Source organism: Hibiscus syriacus, unplaced genomic scaffold (genome assembly GCF_006381635.1).
Source record: "Hibiscus syriacus cultivar Baekdansim isolate YM2019G1 unplaced genomic scaffold, ASM638163v2 tig00117056_pilon, whole genome shotgun sequence".
In the NCBI taxonomy this organism is placed as follows: domain Eukaryota; kingdom Viridiplantae; phylum Streptophyta; class Magnoliopsida; order Malvales; family Malvaceae; genus Hibiscus; species Hibiscus syriacus.
Genome location: NW_024063539.1, coordinates 5,424,170 through 5,446,487, shown reverse-complemented (window position 1 = coordinate 5,446,487; position 22,318 = coordinate 5,424,170). Strand labels below are relative to the sequence as shown.

The 22,318-nt window shown below is 34.8% G+C and overlaps 4 protein-coding genes and 2 pseudogenes across 6 annotated transcripts; 3 read left to right on the top strand and 3 right to left on the bottom strand.

The window, feature by feature from the left end:
* The first annotated feature begins 1,386 nt into the window (after positions 1 to 1,386).
* Positions 1,387 to 3,678, top strand: LOC120198328 (annotated as a pseudogene).
* A 295-nt stretch (positions 3,679 to 3,973) lies between these two features.
* On the bottom strand, positions 3,974 to 6,251 carry LOC120198329 (annotated as a pseudogene).
* A 332-nt stretch (positions 6,252 to 6,583) lies between these two features.
* On the top strand, positions 6,584 to 8,972 carry LOC120197977 (dolichol-phosphate mannosyltransferase subunit 1-like). Its single transcript, XM_039199378.1, has 8 exons — positions 6,584 to 6,778; positions 7,334 to 7,433; positions 7,537 to 7,570; positions 7,637 to 7,713; positions 7,828 to 7,853; positions 7,946 to 8,110; positions 8,202 to 8,316; positions 8,675 to 8,972. Exons 1-8 carry the CDS (start codon positions 6,681 to 6,683, stop codon positions 8,777 to 8,779), a joined length of 720 nt encoding a protein of 239 aa, XP_039055309.1. The 5' UTR covers positions 6,584 to 6,680; the 3' UTR covers positions 8,780 to 8,972.
* A 470-nt stretch (positions 8,973 to 9,442) lies between these two features.
* On the top strand, positions 9,443 to 12,261 carry LOC120198061 (metallocarboxypeptidase A-like protein TRV_02598). Of its 3 annotated transcripts, none has more exons than XM_039199457.1 (10): positions 9,443 to 9,545; positions 9,622 to 9,732; positions 9,949 to 10,085; positions 10,302 to 10,371; positions 10,456 to 10,511; positions 10,630 to 10,755; positions 11,162 to 11,301; positions 11,555 to 11,627; positions 11,715 to 11,789; positions 11,871 to 12,261. In XM_039199457.1, exons 3-10 carry the CDS (start codon positions 10,038 to 10,040, stop codon positions 12,177 to 12,179), a joined length of 897 nt encoding a protein of 298 aa, XP_039055388.1. In that variant the 5' UTR covers positions 9,443 to 9,545; positions 9,622 to 9,732; positions 9,949 to 10,037; the 3' UTR covers positions 12,180 to 12,261. The 3 variants fall into 3 exon arrangements, with proteins under 3 accessions (XP_039055388.1, XP_039055387.1, XP_039055389.1); XM_039199456.1 differs by having other exon boundaries at positions 9,930 to 10,085; XM_039199458.1 differs by lacking the exons at positions 9,443 to 9,545; positions 9,622 to 9,732; positions 9,949 to 10,085 and adding an exon at positions 10,094 to 10,185.
* Positions 12,262 to 13,043: 782 nt separating this feature from the next.
* LOC120198041 (pentatricopeptide repeat-containing protein At5g42310, chloroplastic-like) lies at positions 13,044 to 16,259 on the bottom strand. Its single transcript, XM_039199434.1, has 4 exons — positions 14,420 to 16,259; positions 13,710 to 13,862; positions 13,535 to 13,606; positions 13,044 to 13,195 (listed from the first exon to the last, which is right to left on the bottom strand). The coding sequence occupies exons 1-4, from the start codon at positions 16,175 to 16,177 to the stop codon at positions 13,085 to 13,087; spliced, it is 2,094 nt and encodes a 697-aa protein (XP_039055365.1). The 5' UTR covers positions 16,178 to 16,259; the 3' UTR covers positions 13,044 to 13,084.
* Positions 16,260 to 18,279: 2,020 nt separating this feature from the next.
* Positions 18,280 to 21,248, bottom strand: LOC120198303 (probable U3 small nucleolar RNA-associated protein 11). Its single transcript, XM_039199641.1, has 7 exons — positions 21,061 to 21,248; positions 20,821 to 20,938; positions 20,621 to 20,711; positions 20,414 to 20,505; positions 20,255 to 20,348; positions 20,098 to 20,177; positions 18,280 to 18,401 (listed from the first exon to the last, which is right to left on the bottom strand). The coding sequence occupies exons 2-7, from the start codon at positions 20,874 to 20,876 to the stop codon at positions 18,305 to 18,307; spliced, it is 510 nt and encodes a 169-aa protein (XP_039055572.1). The 5' UTR covers positions 20,877 to 20,938; positions 21,061 to 21,248; the 3' UTR covers positions 18,280 to 18,304.
* Between the last annotated feature and the right edge of the window lie 1,070 nt (positions 21,249 to 22,318).

Below are 22,318 nucleotides of genomic sequence, written 5' to 3'. Positions count from 1 at the left end.
TTAAAATATAAGACCTAAAACACAAATTTAAAAATAATAAAGATATCAAATCCAAGTTGATTACCTAAGGCTATAAGTTTTATTTATTTTTGAATAGTTTGGGGTGATTATAAGATAATATCTATTCATAATCTTTTTTAGTCATTGACAACACACTGTAGATGTAACTGCTCAAATTCTGGACCTGTTATTCCCTTTAAAAATATTCTAAATTGATTTTTAAACTTTAAAAATATTATAATTAAATTCTTAAACTATTAATATCACTGCGATTAAATCATTCCATCAAGTAAGCCATCAACTGGTTAATTTGAGCATTAACTAATGAATATTGAACCTACAACTTAAGATAGATGAGAGGTGTCAACCGAGAGCTTTTAATCATTTGCTCTCGAAATTTTTGACATCATTAAATGACAAATTAGATTTGATATGTAACATATTTAGAACACGATAAATGAATAATTTAAATATGACATGTTTTTTTAAAACAACCCTATTGAATGTTAATGACACAATTTGATTTTTACTTGTAGATGTTAATTGTTTAGCCAAATAAAATTCTCTGTGCAACACCAACTTGATTGGGATTTTCTGATTTTTTATATATTTTTTAAGATTTCTTTTTCAAAATTATTATTTAAAAATATTAAAATAAAATTGTAATTACAATTAAAAAATTAAAAAATATATTATCTATTAATTTAATATATCACTTCATTTAACTAGATGACAGTAAATGACAGCTAACACAAATCACCATTTCGTAATCAAACAAAAAATTTAATTGTTTTTGTAATTTTCAAAAGTGCAGTGGTCAAAAGAAAATGTTACCATAGTGTAATGACTATTGATGTATTTTACCCTCGAGATTAAGCGTTGCGACTTTTCATTCAATTAACTAGCCGTTAGATTTGAAGTAGAAAAGTTCCGCCTGTCTCTCTATTTAATTTGGTCCCTTTGTGTAAAAGAATGCCTAGAATAAAAAGAACAGAAACAAACCCCAAATACCTGAACGGGAGAAAGAAAACCAGAAGTGAGTGAGTGAGAGAGAGGGATCACTCCGTTGCGGGCCACTTTCAAATGTCAAATTTGTGTAATCTCTTTTGATTTCATTTTTCCCTTTCTTCCGTGAAGTGAACGTTAAAGGAGACGGGGTTTCTGATTGGAGTTCGAAGAGCAACGAGGAAAATTGTTTTTGTGACAGGTTATTGTTTTGACTGTTTTCTTATTGAAGATGATTTGTTGATCTTCTTTTCTAAAATGAGTCTACAGCATTTCTTTCAATTTTAATCGATATTTAAAAAAAAAGAATTGATTTAGTTTTGATCGATGTGTCTTGATTTTGACGACCTTAATTTGGGGATTCTGATATATTCGTTGTTTGTAGACACGAAAAATATGGCTGGATCAGACGAAAACAATCCTGGAGTCATCGGACCCTCTCATCTTCAAGGTGACTAATTAAATCCCAATTTTTTGTTAACCCAATTTGATGTTTAAATAACTATTCGAGATGTCAAATTAAAAAGAAACTTGTTTTCTTTTTAATTTCAAATGAAAGGGGGTTTGCGAGCCGGCGGAGGCGGGAAGTTCGTGGTGGCGACCGGGCGGAGTCGAAGAGCATTGGGCACAGTTAATCGAGACCTAGTTGGAGCTCCACCTTTCCCATGTATTGTCAAAAAGAGACCTTTATCTGTGTGAGTAATTTCTTTAAGGGTTCAAAAATGAATCTTTCTTTTTTTAGTTAAAAATAGTACTGTATTTCTCTTTCTCAGCAGCAAGAAACATGAAGATTTGTAATCAAGGCACAATATTGATGTTCTTTCTGCATTTTCTATTTGTGTTTTAATTCAGAAGAAATGAAGTTTCTAATAAGATCCCATCCACACATATGCATGGACCAATTACCAGGTCAGTAAAAGTTTCTTTATGTTTTGTGATGTTTGTTTTGGTTTCCATTAAAAAAAACATATTCTTCTATCTTTTTTGTTAATGGTTCTTTTTATCAGGAAGTTTTCTGCCGAGATGGCTAACAAGCTGCAAATCAAACCCCAGGTACCAATTTTACAATGAGAATTTTTAGGTATTATTCAAATTTTGATGCTAATGATTAATTACTCTTACAGTTAATAAAGAAATCAGTCCTGCCAGAGCCAGTTCCAAATGAATCAGAAGATTGCACTGCCATCAATTTAGATGATGAGCCGGAAGGTGGTAATGAATCTGATATACCAATGTTTAAGCAACACGTCGAAGCTATGTTGGAGGAGATTGATCGTATGGTATTGAACACCCTTTACTGACTCGAAACCGATTTTTATCATGGTTTTTTCTCAAAAGGCACTGATGCTTTGCTTCCATTTGCAGGAGTTTGAAATGGAAAATATTGATGAAGAGTTTCTGGACATTGACAACCATGATAAAAACAATCCTCTTGCAGTTGTTGAGTACATTGATGATTTTACAAATTCTACAGGAAAGCAGAGGTAATTTCATGCACAATTGCAGCTTAAATTGAGTGGTTAAATAATTTTCTTTTGGTTGATTACCTCAAAATTTTCATTTATTTTTGTAGTGTATTGATTGTGTTACTACAGATTATATGGCACAACAATGCGACATTAACGAGACGATGAGAGCTATCCTCGTTGACTGGCTGATAGAGGTAAAAGAAATGTTTCATTCTGGCATTGCTCCTAGTTATGAGATGATATAGGTAATAATTCAAAATTCCATCAATGAATTGACAGGTTCATTACAAGTTTGAGCTGATGGAAGAGACTCTACATCTGACAAATCAATAGATTTTTATCGGCTCATCAAGTTGTGAGGAAGAAGCTTCAGCTGGTTGGAATAACAGCCATGCTTATTGCCTGCAAATATGAAGAAGTTTCTGTTCCGGTTGTAGAGGATCTGATTCTGATTTCTGACAAGGCTTACAACAGGAAAGAAGTATATATATATATATCTTGATTAGCAGGAGAAATTGATGATCAATACTTTACAATTCAACCTATCACTTCCAACCCCTTACGCATTTATGAGAAGATTTCTCAAAGCTGCTCAATCTAACAGGAAGGTTTGTGACAACAAAACATTGTCATTTTGCTCTTGTCATCCACATTGTCATTAATCTAAGATGTCTTTAAATGTAATTTTGAATCAGCTTGAGCTTCTGTCGTTCTTCATGATCGAGCTTTGCCTAGTTGAGTGTACTATTTTCACTGCTGCTGCTGCTGCTATTTTCACTGCACAGTGTACTATTAGTGGGCTAAAGCATTGGAGCAAGACCAGAGAGTGGTATACTAACTACTCAGAAGAGCAACTCATGTAAAGTCTTTTGGCACTTGTCTTCTGAAATTACCATGAAATTCCATTCTTCCCATTTAAAAGCTTACTCTTGTTTTGTTGTTGTAGGGATTGCTAAAAAATGATGGCTACTTTCCATCGGAAGGCAGGGACAGGGAAACTTACATGCGTACACCGCAAGTACTGTACATCTAAGTATGGTTATGCTGCAAAAACTGATCCTGCAACTTTCTCTTGGAGTCTAAACCCTAGCACAACATAGAAGTATTTGCTTGATTGATCACATCTGCCCCTCAGCTGGGAATGGGGTGCATTTGAGCAACCTCCCTGGGTTTATGAACATGATACCGACTCAGTGTTTTTGTCCCTTGAACCTTTTTTCTTTGGTTTTCCTCTCTTTCCCAGAGATTATGTATGATTTTCTCCTCTTTCCCTGAGAGAAATAATTGTGTTAAGTGTTCCAGAGAAATAACAAGTATTCCAGCGAAACTGGTTTTTATTTGTTTCAGATCATGGAGGCTTTGTGGAAAAAGAAAAAATAAGTCAATAGAATTTTGGTATTTCAATTCAAACACATCTTTTTTCACATAATAAGAGTGGACTTTTACATCAAATATGGTCCTTTTACATAAAAAATGAGTAGTACAAGTTTGGTTACTGAAATTCTTGAGGACCTGCACTGATGAATGATGCTCCTAACGGATGAGATTGAAAAGCACTTAACGGGACCAAGTTACCTACGAATAGATGGCACAACACCTCTGCCGACTGTTGTGCCACGGCCAGCAGCTTGCGCCTACAAAACAAAGAAGATTGAAAGATTGAGAACTGATGCACAGACTGTTGGTAAACAAGATCGATGAACATGAACTTACTTTGGCTCGCATTGCAACAGCTCTACCTCTGCCAACTCCAATAGATGAGCTCTTACCCTTCACAAAATTATAAAATGAAGTCAGAAATATCCTACCTATAAAGCGCATACTGTTGGAAAACAGTAAACTTGCAATTAGATGTACCTTAATCTTAGCATCCAGACGTTTGAACATAGGAGCATTCTTCAACATATCCGGTATGACCATGAACCTGTCACGATATGTTTCCTTTTAATAGTCAAACAACAAAGTTTGTTGGATCTAAACTTAAACACACACTACGACCCTCAAATACCACTTATGAAACCCATTAAAAACAAAGGTACAAGGCGAGGGAGAGAGAAAAACAGTACCTGACTTTACTACCTCGTATGAAAACATGCTCAAGCTGTGAAACCTTTCCATCCTGAAACCAAGCCAAAGCAATCATCAAAATCAGTTGCAAACTAGCAATCGTCAAAATCAGTTGCAAACTAATGTAAACTAGATGGAAGATGAAAAGAAGCTAGTGCCAATGGGAATGGGAAAATGCATTTAAGAAGGTTTATGCACTTCTGAAAATGGGAATGAGAGGAATATGCCATGCCATTAATTTGATTAAAATGGATAGAACAACACAAAAACAAACTATATTTGCCGAGTTATATGTTGAATTCGAGCATTAAACTCCATCACTTGTTCATTTCCCATTTATAAACTCAAGTTTAGATTTCAATGACTACATCTAACATCAAATGTCCATAGCATTTTTTAAGATTTATCAATTCACTAAGTCTAGGTTTATCACTAACAGAGCAAATCCCTAAACCCAGAATTCATTAGATCAAAATAAACATAAGGCCATCTCTAGCGCTATCACTCGAGTGGCGAAGATCTCCACTTTGGAGATGATCTAATGCTCCAGCCCATCGCCACTTTGTAGTTGCATTGTGGCGACAACTACAGTGCACGCTACAACTGGCGTTGTACTGTAGCTGCGTTACATTTTTTTTATTAGTTTCGACTGAAGTTTGGTGGCCATGGATTTTGGACTCTGGTTTCCATCGAGAAGAAAAGGAGAGAAGTGGAGAGCTTGAGCGGCTGAGGTGCTCAGTTTAAGTAACTTAGGTTTTTTTTAGTTAGGTTATATACTAATTTTTTGGGTAAATTAGGGTTTAGTCACTGTAACCTTATGGGTAAACTAGTGTTAGATCCTCCTAGGTTATACGGTATTAATGTTTGAGATGTTAATATATTTGTATTTTAGTTTGCGATGTTCTGTTTTTATTTTTGTATTTCAGTCACATTTGTATATCACATGTTAATATATATACGGTATTAATGTGTTAAAGACATTTAACCTTTTCGGATTATTATTATAAATTATAATTTTATTATTTATTTATATTTTTGAAATGTTATTTATGAATGTTTTATTTATACATTTTATCTTGATATTTATTAGAAATTTATATGTTTTATTTTATATTTATACTATTAATATTATAATAGTTAAATATTATGAATAAAGTAGAGTTAGTGGTAATGTAGATATAGTGATGGAGATTAATTATTATTTCATCTTTAGAGTAGAGATAGAGATGTTGTAGAGTAGAGATGAGGGCCGAAGATGATACTTTAGCAGTGAAGGTGATGTTCTCAAGCTGACAATTCCAATTATCCTCGCACTCGATCACAGTGGTAGATCTAGAAATTTATAAATGAATGTTCAAAATTTTAATTTTATTCTCTTAAAAATAATGGGGTGCAAAATTTTTTATTTTTTTTCATTTTTCTTTAACATATTATATTAAATTTCATTTTTTTTTCTTAAATAATAGGATACACTTGACCCCTAGGGCTTAGTGCATCCTCATCTGCTCGATCATGCTTCCTCTGTAAAGCTCTCCACTTTTTAGCTCCACCGTTACGATGTGACCTGACGACTCGTGTAGTAGCTTCACCGGTATGCCCAAACTCCGACTCATTGTTTATTGCTCGCCTGATTTGCTTCTGTGAAAATCGCAAAAACCTAGTGACACTGTTTACTTTTCATTTCTATTCCCAACTCCGGTTTAAATTTCGGCCCAATTGACTTTGTTATGTTTGATGGGCCTTCTTCTAACGTTTTGCTAGCTCTCTTAGCCCAATTTAATTGAAGTAAGGCATTGTTGAAAAATGAGAAAAAGAATATTTTTTTATATAGAAATAGTTATTAAATCTCCTTTCATAGTTGTCCCAAATTCTATGGGGTAAAAACAACTAGCGGAAAGTGAAGAAGAGTATCTCAATTTTATTAAGAGAGACGACAGTCCTTGTACGATACCAAATCTGCAGCCCTCCAATTACAATTAGAACACCCAGAGTTGCCATATAAATCACCCTATCCCTTCTTTAAGAGAAAATCAATATTAAAACAGTGTTTATCAAATTGAAGACGAAATCTTTCGATCAAGGATCGTTGCTGAGAAAACGAGAATTAAGAAAGCTTAAGGTTTTCGAGAGACGACGAAAATGGATGTTGCGAAGAACAAGTACAGTATAATAGTACCGACTTATAACGAGCGCCTCAACATTGCTCTCATCGTCTATCTCATCTTCAAACATCTCCGGTATGTCCCTAACAACTCCAAAATTTCCCCTTTTTTTTCTCTTATTTCGTGAATCTCTTCCATCGTAGTCTTTTGGCGTGCTCCAGTCGAGATCCGATTGCTGTTCCTAAATCTCATCGAGTTAATTATTTATTGTATTGTATTGTATTGTTTTTCTTGAAATGATTTTGCATTCTGTGATCGATGTAGAATAGTTGTTTGCACTGTGTTTGGTTGGAAGGAAAGAGTGTGAAAGTAAAATCTACCAGCCGGGTGAAATTCAACCTCTGGGCTTTTAATCAATGATCCATTTGTCTTTGTAAATTCAAATTGCTATATCTATATGTTAAAATTTCATAAGAATTGTGTGTGTGGAGACTGAATTTTCATTGAAAATGAATTGAAACCACGGAGGGGAAAACATTAGTTGATGGATAATGGATTTATATTCATCAAAATGAGTAGCTATATAATTACATAACACTCACAAGATAGGTTCGCCATTTTAAGAAATATTTCCTTTGATTCGTGATATCTTCGGATATAAGCTGTTGTAACTTCTCATGCCTGGTGTAGGGATGTAGATTTTGAAATAATTGTTGTGGATGATGGGAGCCCTGATGGTACTCAAGAAGTTGTGAAGCAGCTGCAGAATCTGTACGGGGAGGATCGTATTGTAAGTTCTATGCTAATAAACCTTCAGAATTTGATTCATATGCAGTAGGTTTTGCTAATCCATTTGTATGCTAACATCTGCTTCTCTCCGCTTGATCACGCAGTTATTGAGACCTAGAGCTAAGAAGCTTGGATTGGGTAAGTGAAAATTATTTCCTTTCGGGAGTAACCTGGAGCTGGCCTTTGAGTTGTTATTGGTTTCAGGAACGGCTTATATACATGGTTTGAAGCATGCATCTGGTAACTTTGTTGTAATCATGGATGCTGATCTATCACATCATGTAAGTTCAATGTTGTGTTTCTATATGCTTCGCCTACCGTAAATCCATTTGCAACACTGAAGTGCCTGTTTAGTATCACATATGCCGATCTAATTCTTCAATCTTGTTTTGCAGCCGAAATACTTGCCAAACTTCATCAAGTAAGAAATCCTTCGGTTGATCCATTCTGGGTTCGTAATTATGCCTGGTTTACTCAAATCCTTCTAATTTGCTGATCCATGACATCTTTTAGGAAACAGTTGGAAACTGGTGCCAGCATAGTTACTGGAACACGGTATGTCACAGGCGGTGGCGTGCATGGTTGGAATCTGATGCGCAAGCTAACAAGTAGGGGAGCCAATGTTCTTGCACAGACTCTTTTGTGGCCTGGTGTATCGGACTTAACTGGATCCTTCAGGTCTGTGAACTAATCTACGGAAAATGGTCTATCTGACGCTGTTATAGCTTCAATCTTTAGACCTAACGTTTCATTTTCTCCTCTTTTAAAGGCTTTATAAGAAATCAGTGCTCGAAGATGTCATTTCCTGCTGTGTTAGCAAGGGATACGTATTTCAGATGGAGATGATTGTTAGGGCTTCAAGAAAAGGCTATCACATTGAAGAGGTAAAATTCATTTCTATAGTTGTACAGTTGCTGGCGGATACTCAAGCTTTATGTGACTTTCGCTATCATTTGTATGTAAGAGTCGAATTTTGTTATCTTCTTTCAATACTGGTATAATTCAGTTTAAAATCCCAAGACAAGAAACGGCCTCGAGTACTATACCCTTGCAACGGGATTCCTGATGGAAACCATCATTATCTCTTACATTTGACTCTTCTGTCCTGCATTTACCGGCCAGTACAGAGATTATCTACATTGGAGTTTGCTCATATGCTTTACTTATTCGGTTTTTGTCCCGTCCCATGTTTCATTTTTAAGCCACCTCAATCTCATTGATTTGATTTTCTACTGTCTGCAGGTTCCAATAACTTTTGTCGACAGAGTGTTCGGAAGTTCGAAGCTAGGAGGATCTGAAATCGTAGAGTACCTAAAAGGCCTCGTATACCTTATGATCACTACATAGACCTCAGTACATAATTAACCGCACGAAAACCATCTTTATCTGTTTAAATCGAAAAGTAACCGACGATTCAAGGGAGGAGATTCTGCAGCAAACAAATCTTACAGCTTGTTCTTAGAAATTCCTTTACATAACCTGAGTTTTAATGGCAATCTCTTTCCTTTTCTTTGTTGGGTTGAACTCTATGAAGTATTGTGGAACTGGATTGTTGGTTAACAATGAAGACGACATTATCATCTTAACAGTTGACATTTAGTTTTGAAGAATTCATTTTTTAAGAATCTGATGTTGCAATGTCTTAATAGTTTAAACATGGAAGGATAATTAGAGAATGGCGAAGAAAATGAACCAAGTGAGCAAGTTGTTATCTTTTATTCCGTCTATGATGGAATTCATATAGATTCATTGAAAAAAAATTTATTAAAAGAGTTATAAGAGATTCTCGAATAAAATATATTATTATTTTAATTATGTAAAAATTCATAAAAATACACGTCGATTGAATTTTAATTTAATAAATCTGGAGACATAAGAACAAAAGGAGTTAATTCTAGTTTAGATTGTGGAAATGGTTTGAAGAATATAGTTCAGAAACCAAACATATGTTCAGTTATTCTTTTCAATCCTTGCTTAAAAAGTGTCGCTGAACTTTGGAATTCAGAGTTTTCTTATCTTTTTCTTGTTTTAATTTACTTTTATATTATTTTGCAGTGATTCTTTGATTGAACAAATAAATTCTTTGGTGTATCGACACTCTGACAAACTCACTGTAGGTGACCTACAGCTTTATATGTTTGGAAATTTTTTTATGAGAGTTTGGTTTTATTTATTCATGCCATAAACAGGTAGAAACAGTTAGAGCTGGAAACAATGGGTACAAGTCAGAGATAACTGTTGTTACTTATTGCCATAGTAGGAAAGACAGTGATAACAAATCCAAGTTCCGGATCCTTCTTGTAAGTTCCTGCATGATCATATTTGATATATAGTATGGCAAGAACAATTGACTTTTTTACCTTGTAGTTATTAAAGATTGTAACAGACTGAATAAATGCTTAACTTTGCATTCAATCAGTTATCTGCTAACTTTTTTCTTATCTGTTGTGTAGTTAATATATGATCCCAGATTAATAACTGCTGGTATTCTTGACAGATTATTCATTGTCTTCCAGAGTTTGGGCAGCATGGACGGGAGCTTTTTACATCTGAACTGGCATTGCGGATCTTGTCTATCTTAAGTGAAGAACAGTTCCTACCGAAAATGGATCGAGCTTCCTTAAATGCTACCCTTGAGAATGTTGTCATAAAGTTAACTTTTATTTACTTGCTAGAACATTCCTGGCTTTGTTGGGATTCTGTATACTGAAGTGACTTGTCTTACTTGAACTTCAACTACGAGTTTGCTACAGGTGAAAGTATGAATGATATTTTTTTTTACTTAATACGAGCATGTGATGCTAGATTGCTTGAGAGACAATATACAGACCATTTATTATTTGAGTTCTAACATCCAATAATATGGCAGGTAGTGCCAATGGAGAATCTGAATGGTCGGAAGCTTGTTGAAACAGGAAATCTCTGTGAAAGGAGAAATGGTGATTCAATTTTATCTCAATGATATAAATATCTATGATCTTGTGATAAGAAGTTGAAATTTTTTAATTGGGTTTCTTTGGCAGGGAGAGGAGTTGATCTTAATAGGAATTGGAGCGTAGATTGGGGAAAGAAGGAGAAGGTTCATCATGTCTCCCTTTTCTTCATGCAAATCCTTTCTCTTACTATAGTTTCATGTTTAAGTTGTATCTCCATTTATATAATGAGGTTTTTCATTCAAATATTTTGTTTGTATATATGATTATGATCCATATGAAGAGAATCCTGGAATTGCTCCTTTTAGTGAGCCTGAGACCCAAATCATGTGGAAACTTGCCATATCATTTGATCCTCACATATGGATTAATGTACACTCTGGAATGGAGGTGAGTGATCATGAAACGCATGTTAACAGTTCTTCCTTTTTACTTCAAGTACTGATTTTTCCTTAAATATTGTCCAACCCTCAAACTATTATCTTCTATGATTGCAGCATAAAGTATCTTTTTTTGGGACATTGAAACCTCTAGAGAATGTTTAGATTCACTAAAAAGAATATTTCTTTTACCTATTGTGAAGAGGAGTCAATCCTGTTGGTTCATTATGCATCCATACATCACAGAAACATAAAATCACATAAATAAAATGATATTATTTCATAATCAAGAGAACTTTGGATGTCTAATCCTGTGTAACATTTTGCTTTATGCTTTCAGTACTTGGCTTTTCTCTTAGAAATAGGTCAGATGTGTTGCCTATATGACCCACTTGTTTTTGATTTAATTCACGTAGGCACTATTTATGCCATATGACCACAAAAACAGAACCCCAGATGGATTGCCTTCACAACAAATGAGATTGTTGCTTGAAGAGTTGAATAATGTTCATTGCCACAAGCGTTGCATGATTGGTTCTGGTGGAGGTTCTGTCGGGTTTGTATTCTTATACTTGAAGCAATGATGATAACTCATGCTAGTTATATTAAGCACAGGTTATCTACTTATAATACTCTTAAGAATATGAGTTGCTATATATGCAAGCAAAGTCATCAAATTAAAAGATTGCTTTTACCTGTTTCAATACATTGTTAAAAGTAAAAAAAAATTAGAAAAAAAGTTGTGTTTAGATTTCACTTGTTTTTCGTGCACGTTCTTCCCACTAATATATGAATGTTACTGATTTCAGGTATCTGGCACATGGGACAGCAACGGATTACGTGTATGATGTTGTAAGAGTTCCCATGTCATTCACCTTTGAGGTATTTGAATTGCAAACTCTTTTTCCGGAGGAAAAAAAGAGAGTGAATGTATCTCATTGATGGCCATACTTGCATGTTGGGTGGCAGATCTATGGAGATAGTACGGCCTCCACAAAAGACTGCTTTAAAATGTTCAATCCAGTTGACCATGCCACCTTCAAGGTATGTTAATTTTCCAGAGAGTTGATTGAACTAGTTGTTTTATAAGTAACAACTTAACAAAGATTATGTTTGGGTTTCCAGAGAGCTCTCAATGACTGGGCTGCTGCTTTTTTCACAATATTTAAGCTGGGACAACATCAGATTGATGTCCAATCTAAGGCTGCTGTACCTAAGGTGGACAAATGGGTATCCATTGATGAATACTTCGATGGTTACTTAATGGGAAGGAGAAACAGATATGGGAAGAAGATGGAGGTTCACGATGTCGGAATGCAGGAAATAAGAACGTATTTCAGACTTTTCTTGCTGTCCTCGGTACTGTTATTGTTCATGTTCTGTTCTCGAATTTCAAAAGCCGGTAGACAAATTGTTTCGGCCATTCCTATTTGAACTTTTATAGAGAATGCGAACTCGGGATAACGGCACGTTACATTCTTTTGATAAAGATGTATGTTGTGATTTTGTACGCGTTACATTCCTTGGAGCAAATCTAAAATTTATAAAATAATCATTAAATTTATTAAATTATTACAAAATATCATTATTTGATAAATTTAACAATGATTTTATAATAATTTAATAAAATTTAGTTATCATTTTATAACAGTTTGATAAATTTAACAATCATTTAATAATTTTTAGAAATAATTTTTAGAAGTTCAATCAAAATGATCACTTGAGCATAGTGCAATGACTTCTGGTGTACTTTATCTTTATTTATTTATTTATTACTATCTTGAGAGTGAAAATGCATAACAGATATTATTTTTTCCACAGAATGAAGTAGAAAATGAAGTACAATTTGAATGTTGTTTTCTATAGGATGTTTCTTGTTTTGATGTATGATACACAAGATACAGGCAACCCATATTGTTTCTATTTCAAAGGTCTGACCCAAATGCAAAGAAAGGTGAACTTCATCATGTTACATGTATAATATAGTCTAACATATGGCAAATGTTCTTTGTTCCAAGCTTCGGAACACAGCTCGTAGGGTTCAATCACTCCGACGAGTCACACAAGGATGAACCTGAATGGCAACATGAATAGAAGATTCCTGCAAAACAATTTAGGAAGGAAAAAGTTAACTGGATATAGCAAAAGATTCTTTGTAGGTTTTTAACTGAGGAACTTGTGAGTCAAAACTGCAAGGGAAACTTGCAGGCTTGCTTTCGTGATGACATTATGCAGAACATTCGTACATCAAAAGATCATGAATACTAACCTCAAATTGACAAGTAAAACAAGTTGTTGTGTCATAAATTGCTTTAGCCATATGGATTATGGATAATCAACTATGACTTCACTGCTTGCTTCATGTATCTTAGAGCAGACCGCAACATTGCCCTAGCTTTCCTATCAGGCGTGCAACCAGACATAATCATCTCTTCATAGACGGCTGGGACCTGAATCCAAACCACACAGGGTATCAACAATAAAACATGGTGTTAAAAACCGGAATAAATGTGCAATATGCAAGATAACAGATACGGAAAGGGTGGGGGATAGTCAGATGTTGGTAAGATGGAAGTTATAGTTGTTTTCTTTTGGGGGTGACTTATAAGTTATAACCAAGACTCAAATATGCAACAACCATAATTGATGACCAAACATAGAAAGAGTGCACATAAAAACACATCAAAAAGCAAAGATAGTAGGCAACTGATCCAAATGGCTATGCATGCAAAGGCACAGAAAATATTATTATCTCATTCTCATGGAAGAGAGGACATGTTAATAAATACCTTATGAAACTTGTCAACACGGATAAGAGCTTTCATAAGTGTGGTATATGTGACTACATCTGGTTTCACACCCTGTATATGAATCGAACCAGATAATAGTGTTATAAGTATCACTCAAAAGAATGGCACTAATAATTTCAAGCCAGGCAAACAGAGGTGTTAACAGGATACTCACATTTTCCTTCATATATTGCACAACTGCAAATGCCTCGGCATCCCTTCTATCCTCGCCAAAAGCATTTATTAGTGAATTGAGAGCCAAGATATTAGGTTTCAAGCCATCTGCTCCCATAACCCTCAATGCATTCATTGCTTGCTCAGATAAACCCTGTTTAAAAGCAAACAAAAGATAATAAAGGTATGCTACAAGCATCTCATCCAATATAGCTAGCTCTAGCTAAACGTTTTAAGTAGAATAATGAACTGAAATGCAGTCTTTGTGCCAAGCAGATCATTAGTCTAGTATATTTTGTTATTGCAACAACATAGACCCAGATAACCCTGCTTAAGCATTTGACTCACTTGCCAAAAGTATACCAAACAACCTTTGCCCAACAAGTTCCTACTAACCAGGAATCATGCACAAGAATTATCACGATACACTGCAGACCACATTGAACAGGATCAGAGCTCTCAACTGATCTATATACTATGAACATGCTAACTCATAAAAGCATTATGTGTAACACTCATATAACTCTGGTTCCCTCTGGTGGAGAATATATACCAACAACATATATTTATGACTAAGACAGGAGCAACTAACTCCAAAACCAACAAGTTGGTTAAAGAATACATATTATAGCAATGCATGAGTCAGGTATAATAGGGAAACCATGCCTAACATGAGAGAATGAGAACTGAAACAATGATGGGATGACTTACCCTTTGTGCATATGCATTTATTAAGGCATTATACATAGTTGAGGAAGGTTTTAATCCGGCAGACTTCATGAGCTCCAAGCACTCTATGGCATCACTAAACCTCCCAGACTTTCCATAAATATCTACAAGTGTGGTATAGGTCACGATATTAGGCAACAAACCTTCGGCCTGCATCTTCCCCAACAAGCCCTTCATGTCGTCCCACCTCTCCTGCTCTCCTAATGAATTTATCATAATATTATATGTAGTTGTACATGGTGAAAACCTTTTTTCTTTCATTTGCTCAAACAATTGCTCCGCTCTGTCATGCCACCCTGCTTTACAATGGCAATCTATTAGCGTATTCCAAGTAACGGTGTCTGGCTCAATACCCTCTGATAACATTCGATCAAAAGTGACCATGGCATGATCAAGACAGTTATACTTCCCAAAAGTATCAATCATCACATTGTAAAAATGCCTGTCAGGTTGTATCCCATTACTCTTCATTTCCCTCAAAACCTGGAACGATCTTTGCCATTCTCCTTTATTACGATAACTAGCTAAAATCCTACTATAAACAAAAGAATTCGGCTTCACATTATTGGCTTCCATCTCTTTCAAAACAATTCTTGCACTCTCCCATCTATCAGCATTTGAATAAGCATCGATTAAAAGACTATATGTATGCTCATCAGGAGAAACCCCACTTCTCTCCATCTCCGATACAACAAACTCTGCATCTTTCAAAGAACCCGCTTTCACATACCCTTTAAGAAGGGCATTATAAGCTCTGGTTCTAGGACTCAATCCACTTCCTTTCATTTCCTCAAAAACAGCTTCAGCCTCCGCAATCCTCCCGCAACAACCTAAGGAATATATGACTGCCACAAGGGTAGCCGTTTTCGGTCTCAAACCAATTGCTTGCGCCACAGCTAAAAACTTCAGAGCCCGGCTTGGATCATTGGCTTTAGCAAAACCGAAGATTATATCATTCAAAAGCTGCCCATCGACCTCAATTCTATCACACTCAATCTCCCCATAAAGCTTCTGTAGAATAGATGAATCAATCTTATTGTTCCTAGTAAGCGATTGAATTATCAAGCTGTAATTCACGAAATCCGATTGGTAACCATCTTGACGCATTCTCGACATAAGATTAAGAGCCTTCTCGAGATCGTTGTTCCGGGTACAAGCGTTGATTAAAGCATTATACGTTAACGGAGTAAGGGTCTGCCTCTGAGAGAGTAAAAACGCTTCGTATAGCTTCTCGGAGCTGCCTAGCGCGTGGATTAGAATCGAGTAAAGAAGCTCGTAGGAGAAGCAAAGGTTGTGTCTTTGAAGCCACGAAACGACGGCGTATGCTAGGTTGAAAGAAGAGGAAGACGACGGAGAAGAAGAAGAGTCACATAGAGATTTCAATAGAGAGTGCCAGAGTGGAGCAGGTACCGCGCGGTATGACTCGGCCAACTGGAATTCGATAGGGTCAAGTGAAGTGGGCGACGCGTCGGGGTCCGAGTCGAACGACGAGTTGGTGCAGGAGAGGTAGTTAAGCAACGGAGTGAAGTCGTAACGGCGCTTGTGAAGAGAAAGAACATCGTTTGGGTCATCATTTTCATCACCATACCCGTGTCCTTTATAAATTGAGAGACTGATGGAGGTTTCGGCGGCGGCGGCGGTGCATTGGGGTTTTTGGAAGCTGATGTGGAGGCGGTTTATTGGTGAAAATAGTTGAATAGACGGGAAACGCGCGGGGAGCGGTGGCGGCAGCAAAAGCATTTCTTAATTCTTTATGTCGACAGAAGAAAGTTCCCCTTAATTTTATCGGTTCTTCGACGGTTAGTTTTGTGGTTGTGACCGCAGCGAATAGAGGTGCACAAAAAATCCGAATATCTGATTTTGGATAAAAAATATCCGAAATCGAATTTTGAAAAAACAGGTTTTTTTTAACCGGATCGGATATTTAAAAACCGGATAGTATAACCAGTTTGAGAAAAAATTGAACGACCGGTTTTTTTACCGGATTAAAAACCGGTTTTTTTCAAACCGGACAAAAAACCGGTTTTTTATCCGAAAAAATCTGGTTTTTTTTTAAAAACCGGTTTTTTGCAAACCGAAACCGGTTACACCGGTTACACCGGTTACACCGGTTACACCATCCGACCCTCTAAACCGGTTAAAATCCGAACCGGTTTTTTTAAAATCCGGTTTTTGGATTGGGAGAAAAAATCGGATCGGTTTTTATCCGATCCGGATCGGATTGAAAACCGGCTTATGTGCATCTCTGGCAGCGAAGCACATATTTTGTTTTGGTTTTTTCAATTGATGTACAAAGAAATGGACCGTCTTTTGGCCCAGTCAATTTATGTAAATATAATGAAAAGTGTAGACATAAATATAAAATATGAACCAACATTCAGTGAGTTAAACAAGGTACTAAATTTCTTGTAAGATCAGAAATTTGAACCAATTAAATAAATGAAATTGTGAGGGTTATATGTCCCATGATAAAAAATTTAGAATTATAAATAAAATTTGACTGCAATAACATCTACACTTCCCAACAAAATTAGATGAGGGTATCAAAGTTTTTAAACAATAAATTGCATAATAACTCTATCTCTTAAAATTAAACTAGTTTGAAAAGAGTACCTCCAGCAAATGTAAACATTTCCCACAAGGTATTAGTCACATGCCTCGAGAAATCTCAATAATGCAAAACCAAGAACCATAACTAGCTCCCAAAACCAAATGCCTTGCCACCAGCCCAACCCAACCCAACAAAGAACACCATTTTTTGTCACCTCTTTCTTTCTGATCTCGATTTATACACCGGCTTGGAGGTTGGACATGTTAACTCATCGTCCCGGAGTTTGCGCTTCCAACCCTTTTTCTGCCCCATTCAACCAAATCGAAAATTTACATGCATTGCACAAGCTATATCAAAATTTCTTACGATATAGAGTTAATTGTACTAGTCGTTTCCAAACCATGACTCAGATTTTAAATTGATCCTAGACTTCAAAACGTTTTAATAGTCCTCAATATATCAGTATCATGTCAATCATGCCCTTCTATCAACCTGAAGTCAATTTGGACATTAAATGTTAATTCAATTACATATTTAAAACATGGAGATCAAATTTTAAATGTGTATATCTATTGTATGAATAACTTGGATCTAACATGTTAAAAATATGAACTTGTGAATAATACATCAGATCAAAACTATCAATACAATCGGTAAACATGTTAAAAATTTGATCCACATATTTTAAATATACTCGTCATCAAATCGAAGCTATCATTTAACACCTAAGGGGCCGTTTGTTTACTGCTGAATAGAACCATTCAGTGCTGGATGCCGAACCGTTCAACATTCAGTGTGTTTGATACTCACCTCTGAATGAAGACTATGGTGTTCCAAGTCGGGCATGCAATTTGGCAATCAAAATAAGTCGGGCATGCAAAATGGCAAATTCCAAGTCATTGATATTTTAACTTAATGATAATCCTTTTTTTTACATTACCTCTCCTCCAACAGTCAGTTTTAAAATACTCAGTCCACCAGCAACTAACAAATCCCAAGATATATATATATATATATAAAGGCGAGAAGACTAATTCACTGAACTAAATAAAGCTGCAATTTGGCAATCGATACGCATATAGCCCATCCATTTAGTAAAATCATTTTAGAAGATGATGTGACGAAGAAGTTTCATCTCAAATCATAAATATCTTCCAATGAAGTTCCAAATGTGACTTTATTACAGAGTTTTGGGTCAAAACTAAGAAGCATTTCATTGCTAAAATCAACAAATCGGATAAAGAGTGATTGCTTCAATGATAATCTTTTCCAATTTGGATGACCAATCCAGTTATTTATCAAACCCCAAGTAAAAGTCAATTAACTAACCTTTTAATATGATCAGGGACATCACTAGAAAGGGGAGTAGCACTGGTTTCAGAAGCATGTAATTGTAATTCTCTAGCTTCTTCCCTGTAAAACAGAATATACATTAATACACATTTTTTATATTTCACAACTATATATAATTCAATAATTACAAAATTTACTATGATTCATCCAAAGATCATTTTCCCCCGTTTGTGAAGATGAATAGAACATATACTACTAAACTGCTCTATATCTTAGGGCTTAAGAACTATATTCTAACTAGTTTTACCAGTCCAACAACTGTGTCAATGTGTACCAAACACAGATGAAAAATCAGAGTACTTGCCCTAATCAATGAAAGCAAAAGCAAGCAATTTCAATTGTATTTACGGAACAAATGTTAACAGTTGAAATAAAAGGGTGTGTGTGGATGGGGATGATTTAGCTGCCTATCGAGTCCCGCAAGGTTTTTAGTTTTGAATAATGGTGATATTGATTGTTAATATTGGATGCATTAAACTGTGTTTCAGGCCCATCTTGTGTGCAATAATTCAACCCTTACACATGGCCAACTAGCACATCAATTTCATCGATACTAAATAAATAGCACACTACTTGAAGAATAGAAATAATATATATACGTTCACTGCTATAGTCCTATAATCATGAAACTATTTTTTCCCAAGAAATTCATTAAAATGATCTTTGTAAGGAAAATTATCAAAAGATTTTTTTTTAATAATGCTTTCTAGCATAATGTCACCAAAAATAATGAACCAAATACCAATTAGGCTGTCAGCCTTGTATACTAGAAAAGAACCAAGTCCTGTACCCTGTTCTCTGACCTATAATACAATGAAGACGTACTGTATAATCATTAACTAGTAATGAATGACATTCATTTACCTATCCATTTTCTGTCCATCTCACTAACAAACATAGACATGCACATGCACCCATTTATTTGTTACTAGATGTTCAGAATAATTTTTGGTATAGCTTTCAAGACATGTCTTCCTTAAAATATAACAACAACAACAACAAAATAGAGACTTTCTTCCACAATTCGAGGATAACAATTTGGATCACAATTTTACCCTTAAAAACATATTCTTAGTAATATCAGTAAAAAGGCATTGATAATAATTTCCATACCGTGCTCTCTTTCTCAAGTAATCAATCCTTCACTACTCATATATTCATCAAGGATATGTGTGCGTCTCCTCCTCAGTTGTACAAAGCACCTTAATCTATTTTCTTTATCTCGTCCTCACTAGGTGCTAGACCCAAATTTAGCTTTACGCTTCTTAATGTTATGTTCCCACAATTGTACAGAATCTAGTCTCACATTCTAATCTAAGCCATAATTATCTTTTCCCATGATCTAACGTGTCTTCATTAACATAAAACACAATAGAACTTAAAAGACAAACCTATCATACCATGGATGCAAATTTCCATTTTCGTTTTTCTTCTTTGGCAAACCATGGATACACATTTCTGACTATATAGAAGCACATTGATTTCACAAATTAATATGATAAATTTTACTAAAATGCTTCAAAGAGCTTAAGCAATCAAATTCATGATGGGTACCATTAAAAGGATGTGGCAGAAAACAGAAGATAAGTAGGTACTTTTGGGGTTGAGCTTAAAAGATAAAAATAAATCACCTTTCACTTAAAGAGCCATCACCCAAGACTAGTCTTGTACAGAGACAGCTCACAATTTTCTTTCTAGCCAACAATTAGAGATGATGAGACAAGGAGAAAAGAAAGGTGATATTAAGAAATCAAACCTGTCCTCAGCATAATAAATGTGTCTGTTAGATGGATGATTATCAACGGAATGCAACACAGCAGTTAGCTTCTCAACTTTCTGCAGCAGAATATAATAGTATAAATAATAGGAAATTTTCATATAGCTCTTGATAAACCAAAAATCATTCATGGTACCTTTCTTTCACTTTGCAACTTCTGCAATATATACCCTATGTCTTGGGTCTTCATTAGCATGAGTTCTTCTTGAGTGTATTTGTTAGCTTGATTCCTATACAAACAAAGAATTTGCAAACCCAAATAGAAAACAATATGAACATGAAAGCCGTATCATACTCTGGTTTATGAACTCCGTCCACAGTTCTTGTTTTTATCATCTGAAAGTAGAATTCATCCGGGTTTCTGAATGCAGCTTTCTCCTTGAGTTTCTGTAGAGCAAATCAACAAAAAGTGCACAATGTTAAAAAAAAGATGAAATTACAGTCAGCACTCTTATTACAGTCAAAGAAGTAAGAAATCGGATGCAATAAACAATAAAATTACCCGTAAGGTCTCTTCCTTCTTGTGGAATGCTTTTGCACGGACGACATAATCCTTGTGTTTCTCAAGAAGCCCGAATTTTTTCCTCGATGACCTAACAAACATCGAGGAAATAAACCATTAGTAGAGGCTTCTGTTAATATGAAAGCAGAACAAAGATATGTAGAATGATGGCTATAATAAAGGAAAAAGCTGAAACTCACGGTTGAGCTCGTTCCTTGTGAGCCCGTCTACTGATGGCGTTCCTTAATGATGACATTTTTAGGGGATGTAAAGCAATTCCAGTAACCTTGAACAAAACAGTATTCTCTGCCTCCAATGCTGCAATTGAAACTCAGTACAATAATCAAACAAATCCTAAAGCCCATAACCATGTACAAATCGAAACCGAAACCGGAACAGAAAAAAAGAAATTGAATTCTATATTTAGATTAAAGTAGTACCTTAGAAATTTATTTAATTGTTGTAGGTCTGGACAACGTTTAGTCTTCTTTGCGTTGCAAAACCAAGATCGAAATCTACATGAAGGAAAGAAATAACAAAACCAAAGCTCAAATAATCAGTTATGCAGTCACGGCTTCTACTCTTGAAAGATAACAGAGAAGCACAAAAAAAAAAATAGGGTTTCTTCTTTGTCGCTTTTTATGGGTCCTCTCCACTCAACGACACGACAACACAGCAGGGGTTTTAGGGGTTTAATCGGTAACCCAAAAAACAGGTTTACTATTTTCTTTTAATTTTGAGTAAAATATACTTTTCAATCATTCATCTGGAAATCAACTAATTTTCATTTATGCAGAAAGTTATTTATTATCCATCTCCTTTTTATTATAATCATATTTTAAAAAAATATTTTGAAATTTTATTTTTATGTCATATTATAATCAAAATCGACTTTCTTGCTCATGTAGAGCAGTGATAATTTTTTTTCCATGTAAGACTCCTACTATATTATTTTTTTTAACTAGGATCATTACTACAGTGTCAATAAAAGGATGCTAAGAATGCCATGTGACTTTAATTTTTTAAAATGTTAAATTAATAAAATTTAACACTATATTCAGAAAAATAATAATTTTGATATATAATTTCTATAGGGATCAAAATATAATCAAGGTATAATACTTGTCACTTTCTTTATCATATTCTCACGGTTTGAATTTAAAAGGATATGTTTTAACAATAAAAAGTATTCTTTTAAAAAATATATTGGGTTGTAATTAAAAAAAAGATTCTAAATATATTTTTCATAAATTTTAGATATTTTTATAATTTTAAAATATCAATATCATGTCACAACATTGCAAAATAATTAATAGTTGAGGGACAGAAAATAAAGTAATACAAAAATTAAATGATTAGGTTGAAAACTTTTAAAGATGAGTGATTAAAACTGGAACACGATCAAAGTGAGCGATGAAAAATGTAGTTTACCCTTTTTTTCCATTGAGCGGTTTTGTTAAACACGTCTAGGGATGGCAAAAAAATCCGAATCCAAAGGGAAAAATTGAAAACCGAATTAAACGGGATGGAGAAAAATCGTTTATGCGGACGTGGACGGGTTTAGTAATCTCCGCCCCGATTACCCAACCCGATACTCGACCCGATAAATATTAAAAATAATAATAATTATATATATATATAATATTAATAAATTTAATTTAATTTAAATTAAAATATATATATAATATTTATATATTT

Excerpts from the sequence above, each read along its gene's own strand:
- LOC120197977 (XM_039199378.1), top strand. The coding sequence starts at position 6,681 with ATGGATGTTGCGAAGAACAAGTACAGTATAATAGTACCGACTTATAAC. Across the intron at positions 7,434-7,536 it reads TGTACGGGGAGGATCGTATT|TTATTGAGACCTAGAGCTAA; the intron begins GTAAGTTCTATG and ends TTGATCACGCAG. Across the intron at positions 7,571-7,636 it reads AGCTAAGAAGCTTGGATTGG|GAACGGCTTATATACATGGT; the intron begins GTAAGTGAAAAT and ends TATTGGTTTCAG.
- LOC120198061 (XM_039199457.1), top strand. The coding sequence starts at position 10,038 with ATGGATCGAGCTTCCTTAAATGCTACCCTTGAGAATGTTGTCATAAAG. Across the intron at positions 10,372-10,455 it reads TCTCTGTGAAAGGAGAAATG|GGAGAGGAGTTGATCTTAAT; the intron begins GTGATTCAATTT and ends TTTCTTTGGCAG. Across the intron at positions 10,512-10,629 it reads ATTGGGGAAAGAAGGAGAAG|GATTATGATCCATATGAAGA; the intron begins GTTCATCATGTC and ends GTTTGTATATAT.
- LOC120198041 (XM_039199434.1), bottom strand. The coding sequence starts at position 16,177 with ATGCTTTTGCTGCCGCCACCGCTCCCCGCGCGTTTCCCGTCTATTCAA. Across the intron at positions 13,607-13,709 it reads TGCAATATATGAAGGAAAAT|GGTGTGAAACCAGATGTAGT; the intron begins GTGAGTATCCTG and ends ATTCATATACAG. Across the intron at positions 13,196-13,534 it reads GTGTTGACAAGTTTCATAAG|GTCCCAGCCGTCTATGAAGA; the intron begins GTATTTATTAAC and ends GTTTGGATTCAG.
- LOC120198303 (XM_039199641.1), bottom strand. The coding sequence starts at position 20,876 with ATGTCATCATTAAGGAACGCCATCAGTAGACGGGCTCACAAGGAACGA. Across the intron at positions 20,349-20,413 it reads GACGGAGTTCATAAACCAGA|GAATCAAGCTAACAAATACA; the intron begins GTATGATACGGC and ends TTGTTTGTATAG. Across the intron at positions 20,178-20,254 it reads AGTTGCAAAGTGAAAGAAAG|AAAGTTGAGAAGCTAACTGC; the intron begins GTACCATGAATG and ends ATTCTGCTGCAG.